Below are 15220 nucleotides of genomic sequence, written 5' to 3'. Positions count from 1 at the left end.
TAATAAAGACAATCTATCACTTAGGAAATTCCAAGGATTTAAAAGCTACATTCTAAAAACCGATAACAAAGCCCAATTTTTTTGCTACACAATAGTCATGCACTAGTGGGGGCACGAAAACAGATTTTTCACAGATGTTGAGTATTATAATCAGGTTATAAAAGAGGGCTATGTCATTTCAGAAGTAACCAGTCCTTCATGGTGAGTTTATCATGAGAAGAATATTAATAGGCGAAGTTTGGGGCCAGATAGGACATTCTAGTTAGAGAAAAACATGTACAAAGGTACAGACACATTAAAGACAGTGGAATCCTTTGGAAGGGCTAACTTAAAAGTTCTTCACCATCCTCCAACCCCCAATTGTTGGGCTCCCAGTTCAAAGTGAGGGTCCTGGATTCCACCCTTCTTGTTTCCATAGCTCTGTAAATACATTCAAATTACTTCTCTCCCCACCCCCACACCAAGTTTTTTAGCTCTGTTTTACTGTATGTGTAACCAGGCTTATTGGCCACAAGTCCAACTACAGTGGTTCTACATGTCAGTCCCAGCCACCTCTCCCCTCCCCCCCACCAAATAAAAAGGGGATGAAAGGCAGATAAAAGGAGGCTTTTTAATGTGGCCTGGGCATACTCATGGGAATAAGCAGGGTAAGCACTTCAGACCGTCTTGGGGCACAGACATTAGCTTTGGGTTTAAATAGAGAAAGAACTGGGGCAAAGGGTGAGAGGTATGCATAGTTCAGCAGTCCTGGATCATTAGCTCAGTCTGATTCTGTAAGGAGTTCCAGGGAATTTATTGCTATCATCACTTGAGGGGAGCAATCTGATTTCCATAAGGTGATTATTCCTGCTCTAGGGTGCAGCTTCATCATTATAGGTAATTTTCCTCATTTGAGGGGTGGTTTGTATGGTGAGGCTCTGATGGTTCTTTCCTTGGGGGTAATTTTGGCTCTGGTTATAAAGGTCTGTCCTGCCCTCTCTGGATTCCAAGGTTGCTGCAAGGTAGTTGCAGAGAGAACAGCTCAGAGGAATGACATATAAAATGGAGGCAGGGATGCCAAGTTTTTCTCCTGCTTTTAGTTACCCTTTGGACATTAGCAGGCCCAAGTGAGGAGTCAGTGCTTTTAGTAAAAGCAGTTTCTATGTACCTCTTACATATGGGTTGTATTATAATTTGGATTGATTCAAATTGCTTGATACGTTATATAATAAGTAGAAACCCTTTTTCATTTATTGCTTTTGAAAACTTATAAACAAGCAAGCAAACATCTGTTTTTTTTTCTTTTTCTATTTCAAAGAGATCTCATAGGCTAGCTGTATCTATTATAAAGACCTGGAAATATTATTTTTATTACTGTATTTTGAAGGAATCTCACTACTATGAAAAATATGTATATATGTATAACTAAAGGTGATATAGAATTGGAGTTCTTTTGGCAGTCTCCTTTAAAAATACTTTGTTCTCTTATAATCATAACCTAATAGTTGTAATAATAATTACTAAATCATTAAATCAAGACTTGATTACTTTTTAATTTGTTTGTATGTGTCTGAAAAATAAATTAACTATAATAATTCATTTGCCAAATATGATTTCATTGAGGAAGTTGAGTTCTTAGTAGTGCCTAAGCATGAATTTAACTTTGCTTAAAAGAAATGACTATTTTGAGTTGTGTAATTTGTTAGCAGCTTCTTTCTCCTATTGCATCTTTTTGCAGATTTAGAGAGGATAGTAAGATATAAGTAAATGATATTGTTAATTTTTCTCTATGAACCAGTAGGTTAAAAAGAATTACCAGTTACTTAGAATTCTTGCTTTGTACAGTTATTAATCTCTCCATTTTCTTTTGTGTGCAAGAAAGGCTTACATGAGCAATATTTTGGTTGGGAATGGTTATGTTTTAATAAAATCATGTATTTTAAAATTACCTGAAACATCTAGATTAGTGTTTTATAAATGTACAACTTTAACTAAAATTGTTTTGTAAGCACTTAGCTGGTGTGGAGTGTTCTTTCTAACTTCATTGGAATTTGTAACCAATGGGAAAGGGTAAAGTTATAAGTTAGAGTAGCAAAGTGGCTTTGAGTGAAGTTTTATATATGAGTTAAGTATAAGACTACCCTGTAATATTATGACAGAGTGGATAGAAGGATAAAAGGGAGAAATGGAACATTACAGTCTAAATGGCAATAAGGAAAAAGTAAAGAGTGAGGTGGCATGAGAGTAGATGTTAGTATATTCTCAGCAGTAATAGAGCTAATTGGGTAGAAATGGAGAAATGGATAGGGACTAATTTTTCATTTATTCTCCTAGTTGTCTCTTGTAACATGTATGCTTAGTGATTCCGTTAAGAAGATATTTAGCCAAATTTGATGTGTCCTTTGTATACAAAAGGTATGTACAATGTTCTATTTTGCTTTCTTTTAGTGGTTTGATAGTCCCTGAAGTAAGAGGAAATGAAACTGTGCCTGAAGTTGTTACAACATCTGGCTATGCATTGTTACATTTTTTCAGCGATGCTGCATATAATCTAACTGGTTTCAACATTTTTTACTCGTATGTATTTTTAAAAAGATTCCATCTTGTACTAGATTCTTATACCTTGATATGCCATTACAAATGTCTCATATATCAGGAACAGATTGATGAGTTAAAATTTAAATTATATAGGATCCCTTCCTAAGTGATATACTATATTATTAAATATACCGAAAATTCCAATCTAAGCCCATGTTAAAATAATTTCTAAGTCTGAGGATGTTAAGGTAGCAAATTGTTTAGTTGAAAAAATCATTTATAAAATTTAAAACTGTTGACAAATGATTAAGTAAGGAAATATAAGCTAGTGTAACTTTATTGGCAGCAGGAGATAGATGGGATTGCAGGGAGTCCTGAACTGCCTTTCTGTGCACATGGGTATTTTACCTGTAATTTGAAGAGGGTATAGGAGCTAAGTTTTGGTAGTTCTAAGAGGTGTATGTACATTTCTGCCCTTTAATTTCCTTCATGACAATTCTGTTAAGTGGGTATTTTTTCTATTTTGCACATGAGGAGAATTTGAAGCTTAGGAGGTAAGGTACACAATTATTCATTCCCCAGTATCCTCTAAAATAAAACAAATAATGCTCAGTGAGACTGTTATGTATCTGATACTTTGTGTAAATTTTTATATCTAGAAGACCAGAGGTAAAGTCAAATAGCCAGAGATATTTTCACAGAAATGGCCCCGGAGGGACTGTATGTGTCAATGTTTTTTCTTTTCTTTATGAAGATAGACATTTTCATAAGGAATAAAATGTTCTAAATTTCCCTGATTTAGCAATTTATTATAGGAGTTCCTCATCCTGTAAAATATCCCAGTGTATATGTAAAGGAGAATAGGTATATAGTAGAATACAGTCAGTTCAAGGGCCTAAAATAAAATAAAAATCAGTTAAAGGGCCACACTATACCTATATGCCCTACACCTATACAGTGTATACAAACTATCATGTACACACTACAAACCTATGTGTTCCTTTGTTTTATGAGTGCATAGGTGGTAGCACATGCCTTAAAATATTATTTAGCCATGCTGTACATTGACCTCATATAATTTCAGATATTTGTGAATTTGCTTTATTCAAAACTTTTCTACTTAAGTCTTTATACAGATCCAGCAGATGAGTGGCATGTAGTTCTTGGTAGTGAAGTAAACTTATTGAATGAGCTAAGAGTAATTGCAAATAAATACTGAATTATATAAGAGTAGAAGGGTACAGAATAAAGAAGGAACTGAAGCTACATTGTGGGATTGTGTTAAATAAGCACATAAGACAGTATAGAAATTATAACATTTATAAAATTACAACCAGAATTCTTTTTCAATTATCTTTAAATTGAGCACATATGAATTATATTTTACAGGATCAATTCTTGTCCTAACAATTGCTCTGGTCATGGAAAGTGTACAACTAGTATCTCTGTTGCAAGTCAAGTGTATTGTGAATGTGATAAATATTGGAAGGGTGAAGCATGTGATATTCCTTACTGTAAAGCCAATTGTGGCAGTCCAGATCATGGCTACTGTGACCTAACAGGAGAAAAATTGTGTGTCTGCAATGATAGTTGGCAAGGTAAGCATGTGTGATGCCTTTGAAAATTTGATTCTTATATCTAATGATACAAATTCTATGCTCACCTTTTGTTATAGTTTGCACACCCAAATCACATGTACTTGTTTTATTTGTAGAATGTTTAGATTAACAATTAGTTTCTTACTTACCTGCATCAAATTGGTAGTTTGTCTACATGCTATTTTGAAGATTAAATGAAGTTATATATGAAGCTCTTTAAATTGTAGGTATGTGGTCATTACAATCTTCTGTAATTTTTTTCTTGAATCGGCAAAGATTTTATAGAGTCAAATTTGATTTGTAATGGACAAGATACTGTACTGAAAAAGTAAATGCTTATGTCATAAGGTACTTTATTATTTTAAACTTATTTCTTAGGAAAGACTGACCTCTTGTGGCTAGTTTTTTTTTTTTTTTTTTATATAAGAACATAGAATGTTTCAAAAAGTGAGAGTATTTTAGCTGCCCATTGAGAAAATAAGATTCCCGGGAAACAGTTCTTAACAATTTTTATAAATATCTATTGTCAAAGATTAACTTTGGACTACACACTGGTGAGTTTTGGTTTAATTTACATCTGAGTATAAAAATCACTGGGTGTGGTGCACATGCTTGTAATTCCAACTCTTCAGGAGACCGAGGTAGGAGGATCACAGTTCAAGACTAGCCCAGTCTAATTAAAAGCAAAAGGATTGGGAGTATGGCTTAAGTGGTAGAGCATTTGCCTAGTAAGTGCAAGGACCTGAGTTCAATCCCCAGTACCACCAAAACAAAAGAAAAAAAAAATCATACATTTTCACTTTGTGGAATTAAATTAAGGCATATGTATATTTATCTATGCACTTACCCTTGTAGAACCTACTTTTTACCAATTGTATTTAATGTATTGAGAGGCTTCCTTTGTGCCAATGTATTAGTCCTGCTGATAGAGGGAACTTTAACTTACTAATTACATAATCCAAAGATACAATATATGATTATGATCATGTGTTGTTATAGCACAGTATATTAGAAGTAGCAATAGTTCTTTTCAGGCCTAAGTGGAAACCAAAAAGAATGAGCTCCTTATGTAGTTGAATTCATTATTCTTGAGATGACATAAAAAAAAAAGTGTTAACAACTAGCTGAATATTTTTTTAGAGTAATTATTTTAGGTTTTGTATACATTAGGTCTGTTTTAAACTTACCTCACTAAAGGATATCAGATATACCAACCATTTAAAATACCTGTGATTTCTTTTTTTAATTTATTCATTTATTCAAATGTGCATACATTGTTTGGGCCATTTCTCCCCGCCTACCCCCATCCCCTCCCAATCCCCTCCACCCCCCTTGCTTCCAGGCAGAACCCGTTCTGCCCTTTTCTCTAATTTTGTTGAAGAGAAGACATAAGCAATAATAAGAAAGACAGCGTTTTTGCTAGTTTGAGATAAGGATAGCTATACAGAGAGATTCCTAGCATTGCTTCCATGCACATGTGTATTACAACCTGAATTGATTCATTGCTACCAGGCCTCTTCACTACTTCCCGGTCATCTTCCCGTAATGATCTCTGTCATTTTAAGGTTACTATATTAGCTCATGTACAGTGGGCACATCAAACACTTTTTAAGTTTTAGGTTTCCTACCTTTCCCTGTTCCTCCTGTATGTGTTCTCAAATTAGCATGTGACCCATGTCCAATAATATTACTGTATTTGTTTTAGCTCTAAAGTCCTCAAATGAAGAATAACATAAGATTTTTGGTCTCTGAGCCTAGCTAACTTAAAGATGATGTTCTCTACTTCCATCGTTTTACTTGTGAATGACAAGATTTCATTCTTCTTCATGGCTGAGTAAAATTCCATTGTGTATAAATACCACATTTTCTAAATCCATTCGTCAGTAGTGGGGCATCTTGGCTGTTTCCATAACTTGGCTATTGTGAATAGTGCTGCAATAAACATGTGTGTAGGTGCCTATGGAGTAACTTGAGTCGCATTCCTGTGGGTATATCCCTAGGAATGAGATGGCTGGATCATATGGCAGATCTGTGTTTAGTTTTTTAAGAAGCCTCCGTATTGTTTTCCAGAGTGGCTGTACTAGCTTGCATTCCCACCAGCAGTGTATGAGGCTTCCTTTTCCCCCACATCCTCACCAACATTTGTTGTTGGTGGTGTTTTTGATGATGGCTATTCCAACAGGTTGAGGTGGAATCTTAGTGTGGATTTGATTTGCATTTCCTTTATGGCCAGAGATGGTGAATATTTTTTCATTTGTTTTTGGCCATTTGGATTTCTTCTTTTGAGAAAGTTCTGTTTAGTTCAGTTGCCCACTTCTTTATTGGTTCATTGATTTTGGAAGAGTTTAGTTTCTTAAGTTCCCTGTATATTCTGGTTATCAGTCCTGTGTCTGGTGTATAGCTAGCACATATTTTCTCCCACTCTGTGGGCAGTCTCTTCAGTTTGGAGACCATTTCTTTGTAGTGCAGAAGCTTTTTAATTTCATGTAGTCCCATTTGTACATCCTTTCTCTTAGTTGCTAAGCTGCTGAGGTTCTGTTGAGGAAGTCCTTGCCTATACCTATTGTTTCCAGAGTATTTCCTGTTCTTTTCTGTATAGCTTCAGAGTTTTGGGTCTGATATTAAGGTCCTTGATCCATTTTACGTGATACTAGTACAGGGTGATATACATGGATCTAGTTTCAGTTTCTTGCAGATGGATAACCACTTTTCCCAGCAACATTTGTTGAAGAAGCTGTGTGTTTTCCATCATACGTTTTTGACGCCTTTGTCAAAAATAAGGTGGGCATAGCTGTGTGGGTTAATATCTGGGTCTGCTATTCTGTTCCACTGATCTTCGTATCGTTTTTGTGCCAGTACCATGTGGTTTTTATTGCTATTGCTTTGTAATATAGTTTGAAGTTGGGTATTGTGATATCTCCAGCATTGCTCTTTTTGCTGAGTATTGCCTTGGCTATTCGTGGTCTCTTGTGTTTCCAAAGGAGTTTTAGGGTAGATTTTTCAGTCTCTGTGATGAATATCATTGGGATTTTGATGGGAATTGCGTTAAACATGTAGATTGCTATCGGTAGTATAGCCATTTTTACTATGTTGATTCTACCAATCCATGAGCATGGGAGATCTCTCCACCTTCTGTAGTCTTCCTTTATCTCTTTATTCAGGGGTTTATAGTTCTCCTTGTAGAAGTCATTCACATCCTTTGTTAAGTTTACTTGTAGGTACTTGATTTTTTTGAGGTTATTGTAAATGGAATTGTTTTCATATATTCTTTCTCAATTTGTTCATTGTTGGTATATAGAAAAGCTAATGATTTTTGTAAGTTGATTTTTTTATGCTGCCACCTTAGCTGTTTATGTTGTCTAGGAGTTTTTGGGTAAAGTGTTTTGGGTCTTTGAGGTATTTGTCTGCAAATAGGGATATTTTGACTGTTTCTTTCCCTATTTGTATTGCTTTTATTTCCTTTACTTGTTAGTTGCTCTGGCTAGGAATTCCAGGACTGTGTTGAACAGGAGTGGCACCTTGTTTCATTCCTGATTTTAGGGGAAGTGGTTTCAGTTTTTCTTTGTGTGATGTTGGCTATAGGTTTGTCATATATAGCCTTTATAATGTTGAAGTACATTCCTTCTATTCCTAGTTTTCTTATACCTTTTATCATGAAGTGGTGTTGAATCTTATCAAAGACTTTTTCTGCATCTATTAAGATGATCAAGTGGTTTTTGTCTTTGCTTTTATTAATGTTCTGTATTACATTTACAGATTTGCTTATGTGGAACCACCCCTGCATCACTGGGATGAAGCCAACTTGGTTATGGGGAATGAGCTTTCTGATATGTTGTTGGATTTGGTTTACCATTATTTTATTGAGGATTTGTTTAGGTAGTTAATATCCTATTGGTTCAGTTTCAGATGGTCATAAGTATCTAGAAATTTGTCCATTTCTTCAAGATTTTCAAATTTATTGGAATATAGGTTCTCAAAGTAGTCTCTGATTATTCCCTGGATTTCTGTGGCATTTGTTGTTATCTCCCCTTTTGTGTTTCTGATTTTACTGATTTGGGTTTTTTCCCCCTCCTCATTTTAGTCAGATTTGCTAGGGGGTCTGTGTTTATTTTTTCAAAGAATCAGATTTTTGTTTCATTAATTCTTTGTATGTTTTTTTTTTTTTTTGGTCTCTATTTCATTGATTTTGGCCCTTATTTTTATTTTTTCTCTCCTTCTGCTTGTTTTGTGTTTTGCATGTCTTGTTTTACTAGCAGTTTGAGATGTAGCATTAGGTCATTTATTTGAGATTTTTCTGTCCTTTTAATATATGCACTCATGGCTATAAATTTTCCTCTTAGGACTATTTGCTGTGTCCCATAGGTTCTGGTAGGTCGTGTTTTCATTTTCATTAACTTCCAGGCACCTTTTACTTTCCTATTTTATTTCATCTATGACCCACTAATCATTGAGCAATGTGTTGTTCAGCTTCTTATTATTTGTGTATTTTCTGCTGTTTTTATTGTTGAGTTCTAGTTTTAATGCATTGTGATCGGATAGAATGCATGGGATTATTTCTGTTTTCTTTTATTTGCTGAGGCTTGGTTTGTGCTCTAAGATATGATCAATTTTGAAGAAAGTTCCATGGGATGCCGAGAAGAATGTATATTGTGCAGATGTTGGATGAAATATTCTGTAGACATCAGCTAGGTCCATTTGATGTATGGTGTGATTTAGTTTTAGAATTTCTTTATTGATTTTTGTTTGGATGACCTATCTGTTGGTGATAAGGGGGTATTAAAGTCTCCCACTACCACTGTATTGGAGTCTGTATGTGCTTTTAAGCCCTTTAAAATATGTTAGATGAGATTGGGTGCATATAGGTTGATAATTGTTACTTCCTTTTGGTGCATTTCCTCTTTTATTAGTATGGAGTATCCTTCTTTATCTTGTTTGATCAATGTAAGTTTGAAGTCTACTTAGTCTGAGATAAGTATTGTTACTCCTGCATATTTTCAGGGATCATTGGATTGATAAATCTTCCAGTCTTTTACCCTAAGCCAGTGTTTGTTTCTGTCAATGAGGTATGTCTCCTGTAAACAACAGATTGTTGGATCTTCCTTTTTAATCCATTTTGCCAAACATTGTCTTTTGATGGGGGAGTTGTGTCCATTGACATTCAGTGTTAATTTTGATTGGTATGTGGTGATTCTTGTCATTTAGTTGTTTTTGTTGTTTAAGGGTTTGATTGTGTGTAGCTGAATCAGTGTTACTCTCCAATTCCTTGTCTTTTCTTCTCCTGTGGTTTGATACTGCCTGTCCTCTCGTGGTTTTGTTTGCTTTCATTTTCTGTGTGCAGAATTCCTTGGAGAATCTTTTTTAGTGATGGTTTGGTTGTCATATATTATTTTAGTTTCTGCTTATCATGGAAGACTTTTATTTCTCCATCTATTTTGAATGATTGTTTTGCTGGGTAGAGTAACCTCGGGTTGAAGTACTTTCATTCAGTGCCTGAAATACCTCACTCCATGCCCTTTTTGCTTTTAACGTTTCCATTGAGAAATCTACTGTCATTTTTATGTGTTTACCTTTATATGTTATTTGTTTTTTCTCTCTTACATATTCTCTGTGCTTGTTGTTTTAATGATAATATGTTGTGGTGAAGTTCTATTTTGTCAAGTCTGTTTGGTGTCCTGGAGGCTTCATGTACCTGAATGGGCATAACTTTCTCTAGATTTGGGAAATTTTCTATTACTAATTTATTGAATATATGATGAATCTCTTTTGCTTCGACCTCTTCTCCTTCTTTAATGCCCATGATTCTCAGGTTTGGTCTTTTGATGGAGTCGGTGAGTTCTTGCATATTTCTTTCACAGGTTTTTTATTGTTTGACTAACAGTTCTTCAGTTTTTCCTTTAATTTCTTTTTTATCTTTGAGTTCTGAGATTCTGTCTTCCATTTGTTCTAGTCTCCTGGAGTGGCCTTCCACTGTGTTTTGTGTTTCTGTTTGATTCTTTTTTCTGAGGTTTTCCATCTCATGGGTTACTTCGTCTTTAGTATTTTCTATTTTCATCTTTAATTCATTTATCTCTTTATTTATAGTATTCTCTGTTTCACTTTGGTGTTTATTTAGGGCTCCTATGAGTTAATTTATTTGTTTCTGTGTCTTTTCATATTCTTTATTTTTGGTGCCTTGAAATTTCTTGAGTGCGTCTTGTATATTTTGGTTAACCATGTCTAGTATCATTTCCACGAAATTCTCAGTGATTACTTGCAGGATTTCTTCTTTAAGGATGTTTTTGTGGGCATTGCTGGGTTCCTTGGTGTCATTTATCTTTGTTTTGTTGGAGTCCAGAACTGGGTGTCTGTTTTCTTCATTTCCTTTTGAATCCTGTATTAAATTATTTTTTGGGGGAGAGTGGTTTCTATCCTTTTTCTTCTTCCCATTGCCCCACTTGGTACTGTTCAACTATGTTCTTGATAGGCTAGTTGGTGGTTTTAGTCACTTGTTTTCTTTCCCTTGATTTAATTTTTGTTTTGTGGTATCTTGGGTTTTTAGCTAGGTTGGTGTGCTGTTTCTGTCCCTGGTCTGGGTGTAATTTAGTAAAAACTAATTCACAGGTTTAATACCCAACCAGTAGTTAATATGTTACATAGAAGACTTCTTGGTGGTAATATCTATAAGCAGTGGGAGTTGGGGGTATAACGTTTATAAGACTAGCTATAGAAATTTGGGGAGTTGGATAAAGGGGGAGGTGGGAAGTGGGGTGGGTGTATGGGGGAAGCAGTGCAGGGGCTGCTGGTTTTTGTGGTCCTTGTGTGTGTTTGGGTATATTTCTGTTATTGTAGTAGAGGGTGCTTGTGTTATGGATTGCAAAGGTTTGGCATTGTGTAAAGTTGGTATAGTAGGTTGTTCAGCAGGTGATGAGTGTGTAGGAGGGATGGAGTAGTCTGGTGACAGTTTGGGGGGAATGGGAGGAGAAAGTGAGGGTGGAGGAGAGAATGGAAGGGGCAGAATGAGTTGTTGGGGAGGGAAGCAATGTATTTTAGCACAGGAGAAGGAGGGAGTGTGAAGGGGATGAGAATAGGGATGAGAAGATGATGATGGTAAAATTGATAGTCTAGAAAGGAAAAAAAGATAATAGGAATATAAATAAAAATAGAAAACATGCAATAACAAAACAAAAAAACAAACAAAAAACCCCCCAAAGAATTCAATGGGAAAAAATGAACAAACAAAAACCAAAACCAACCAACCAACCAAACAAACCAAAAAAGAAGACAAAAGAAAAAGGAGGAAAAACACCAGGTTCAGGAACAATGGAATTTCAGTCGTAGTTTAAGTTCTGGAGTTACTCTTCAGGCATCCAGTCCTGGTATTGGCATTTAAGCAAAATCTCTGATGTGGTCTCACCAGGTGATTGGCTTGTGAGTAGTGTTTTGTTCTTCTGTCCACCAGTTTAATTGAAATTGTGAGGTGAGGTAGCTTTGCCAGATCATGTAAGGTGGTCAGAGATACTGATTTCCTCAGCTGATACCTGTGTTATCCTTCAGCTGCAGCTGCTTAGTCAGCTCCTCCCCCATTGAGGTGTGGTAGTTTAAGTTTGAATGCTTCCCTCAGGTTCAGGAGATAAGCTGTGTAGTCCACTAGTTGCCCTGCTTTGGAGGTGGCATTTCACTGTGCTTGTTTCATGCTGGGGGCTTATTTCTTTTCCCTGCCCCCTTTCTTTGGGGCAGGTTCAGTGTTCCGTCATCCCTCTCTGCTGTCAGTGTGTTACGACGGTTTGCTGTTTGTTTTTGAGTTTTGTGGGGAAGTTTGACTTTGGGTGCTTCTCACTGGCTTAGGAGATGAGTTCTGTGATTCACTACCTGCCCTGCTTTGGGGAGTGGCTTATCACCTGTCCACTCTTGGCCTTCCTGCCTTTCCAGTGTTCGTTTACTGATAGTTCGTGCTGAGATTAGCTCCTTGCCCCTTCCCCTTTCTCTGGTGCACTTTCAACATTCCTGCCTCCTCTGCTGTTTGTTATTCAATTTTTTTGGCTGGGGAGCGGGGGTTGGTGGGGGGAGGTCAGTCTGCCTAGGGGCTGTGCTGGTTTATCTAGGGGTGACTGGGGGAATTCCCCATGACATAGGGCACTCACCTGTTTGTTCTGTTGAATGTCTTGCAGGCAGCAAGACATTCTTGCTTGGAGCCAGCTGCGTTAGCTGTGGTGGTGGTGGTAGCCTTCAGGTTTTCTCAGTGTAACGTGTTGTGGGGAAGCTTTCCATGGGCTAGGGGTTCAGGGTATCAAAGGTTTGATTCTGGTTGGTACTTTATTTCTGCATGATGGAGGAGGAGAAGAGAAGGAAAGAAAAAAAATCACTGTGGGAAAGGAGGATTTCCCCGGGGCTAGACCCACCTTGATGGCTGTGTAGTGGGGTTGCAGCTGTTAGGTGCAATTAAAGGCTGATTCATGGGTCAGTCTTTGAGTTTTTCCTGCACCTAGTTTGATGGCAGTTATTATTTTGGCTAGGAGCAGTCAGAATTACCCAAGTGTGGCTCCAGTGTCTTAGGGAGATTTTGGAGTTACAGAGCTCAGGCTATCTACTTCTGAACCCTAGTTGCCTCTTGAATCCTCTGTGACTTCCTATTAAATTGAATTTGATAACTTATTGGGCTGATGCAAATTTCTATTCTAAGGGCTTTTTAATTATAGGGATGTTTATTTTAAGTGGCTATTTTAATAATATATGATTTTTCTCCCCCACTCCCCAAAGTGTCTTGAGATACAATTGTTTTTTTCATTTCAGTCTTGACGCATAAACAATTTCCTTTTCTATGAGGAGAATAGTACACTGATATTAATTTAAATAAAGCCTGTATAACTTACACACATAGTGTTGTCATTGTCAAGGTCTTGAAAGGAGATGAGGAATACATTTGTATAATATTCTCTATGAACATTTCTGTCCCGTTTCTTTCCTTACCCTTTTTTGCCCTTTACTTTTATTAGCCCTTCTCTAAAATATTTAATTTTCTGAGAGTCTTATAATATAGACCTGATTTAAGATACTACCTTTTGTTTTTTTTGGCTTTTGTTTATTGGACTTTTTACATTCTATTTTTCTCATTAGTGTTCCCCAAATCTAAAACTTCTTGAATCTGATATGGCTAAGCAAATGGAAATTGGAAAGCAAATATTGGCTATGTTCACAGTTCATTTTTAGAGCAGAGTTGGTAATATGAATAATCTTAAGTGAGCATTATCCTCAAGAAAGTGATATTTTATTAAGAGAACACAAAGGAAAAGACTGGGTTATGTTAAGACTTTGTTTCCCTGTGCTTTTCTCACTCAGACTTTATATGTCATTTTCTTTAGTTTTTCTGTGTAGCACCTCTAAGACTTTTGCTCAGCCATCACTATCTCAGCTCCTTTATTTTCTCATCTAATTTTTTTCTTAATTATATTTTTACTGTTTGAGACATTTTTTCAGATTACTTAAGAGTATATTTTAAGGGTAGATGGCGCCTTAAGTCCACTCATCTTCCTTTTGCCTATAGAAAGTACTTTAAAAAAACAAAATTGGACATTGGAAAGAATATAGAAAATGCTAAGTATGGCATTTTGAAATATACAAGTTTATTGTGTTATCTTTAAATTTATCATAATTTATATTTATCAAAGATAACATATACATATGAAGTAGATTACTAAAAGAAGAATATGGTCTCATTTGCTTCTGTGACTTAAAAAAGAATAGCCCTCACTTTTTTGGGAGTGGAAAAGTACTGGGGCTTGAACTCAGGGCCTTATGTTTACTAGGTAGTTTGCTCTACCACTTGAGTCACACTCACAAACCCTAAACTTTGCTTCTGAGACTAATTTTAGGTTTACACCAAAATTGAGCAGAAAGTGCACAAATCTCTGCGTCTACATGTATATAGAATTCCTCATTATCAACATCTCCTCCCAAAGCAGTACATTTGTTACAAGTGTTGAACCTACATCAATACATCATTATCTTCCAAAGTCATAGTTTACTCTTAGTGAACCCATTCCATGGGTTTGGTGAACCCATTCCATAGGTTTGGACAAATGTTGAAAATATGTAGTATCATACAGAATAGTTTATCTAATCTAAAAATCCCATGTTCTGCCTATTCATGGTTCCCTCCCCCAAGCCTTGGCAACCAGTGGTGTTTTTCTGTCTCCACAGTTTTATCTTTTCTTGAGTGGCATATACAGTTATGTGCTGTTGCTTAATAATGGAAATACATTCTGAGAAATGTGTTGTTGGTTTTGTTTCAAAAACTTTATAGAGTGTATTTGTACAAATTAAGACGCTACAATGTCATCAGGTGGTATAGTCTTATGGGACCATACTTGTATATATGTGGTCTGTTCTTGACTGAAACATTATTCTGTGATGTATGATTATATTTTTAATCAAACAGTGTGTAGCTTTTTGTGACTAGCTTCTTTCGCTTAGCAATTTGTTTTTACTTTTCTTTCATGTGTTTGCATGGGTTGATAGCTTTTTTTTTTTTTAAAGAACCTAATAAGATTCAATTGTATAGATGTACCATTGTTTATGTGTTTGCTACTGAAGGATATATTGGTTGCTTAATAAAGTTTATTTAAATCTTCATAAGTCACATGAAGGAAGAAGGCAACTTTGAAAAACAGTGATCTCTTAAAATGACTTCAAAACATTGGGATAGATGAGGAATTTTTTAAAAGACATAAAAACCCAAATATAACAGATTGAATTTATTTTCACATTTAAAGAATATAGTACAACAGTGATTTTCAGATTCCCCCACCAACTCCCTTAATGAGAGTGGCTCCAAGTTGCTCTCATTTATGTAACTTTCTGAATCACTGGGAATTGGCAGTTACTGGAAAGTGTGGTAGAGACCACTATCTCCCAGTATTGGTACTTGCTTTCCACAGCCACATACCACATTTCTAATTCTACCTTGCAGTTAATAAGGTTGTGATACTAAGTTTAAGTCAGTAGGATGTGAGTGGAAATGCTGTATGCAAACGTAAGATCATTAAGGTCAATTCTTACGGTAAGTGGCATGTTTCATGAGAGAGAAATTAACTTTTACCTTATTTCAACAACTTATTTTTGGTTTTTTA

At 35.8% G+C, this 15220-nt stretch overlaps 1 protein-coding gene across 3 annotated transcripts in view; it reads left to right on the top strand.

Moving 5' to 3' along the window:
* The window catches only part of Atrnl1 (attractin like 1), a 744833-nt gene that overhangs the window by 31319 nt on the left and 698294 nt on the right, over window positions 1-15220 (top strand). For all 3 annotated transcript variants that reach the window (XR_012449625.1, XR_012449626.1, XM_074078234.1), the window contains exons 4-5: window positions 2428-2556; window positions 3907-4115. Coding sequence is in view for 1 of the 3 variants with exons in the window: in XM_074078234.1 (XP_073934335.1) it covers window positions 2428-2556; window positions 3907-4115 (338 nt within the window). In the remaining 2 variants the exon portion in view is untranslated. The remainder of the gene's footprint in view (window positions 1-2427; window positions 2557-3906; window positions 4116-15220) is intronic.

This window comes from Castor canadensis, chromosome 7 (genome assembly GCF_047511655.1).
Source record: "Castor canadensis chromosome 7, mCasCan1.hap1v2, whole genome shotgun sequence".
Taxonomy (NCBI): Eukaryota; Metazoa; Chordata; class Mammalia; order Rodentia; family Castoridae; genus Castor; species Castor canadensis.
Note: the sequence above shows the minus strand (reverse complement) of the source record. Positions and strands in the feature narration are given on the sequence as shown.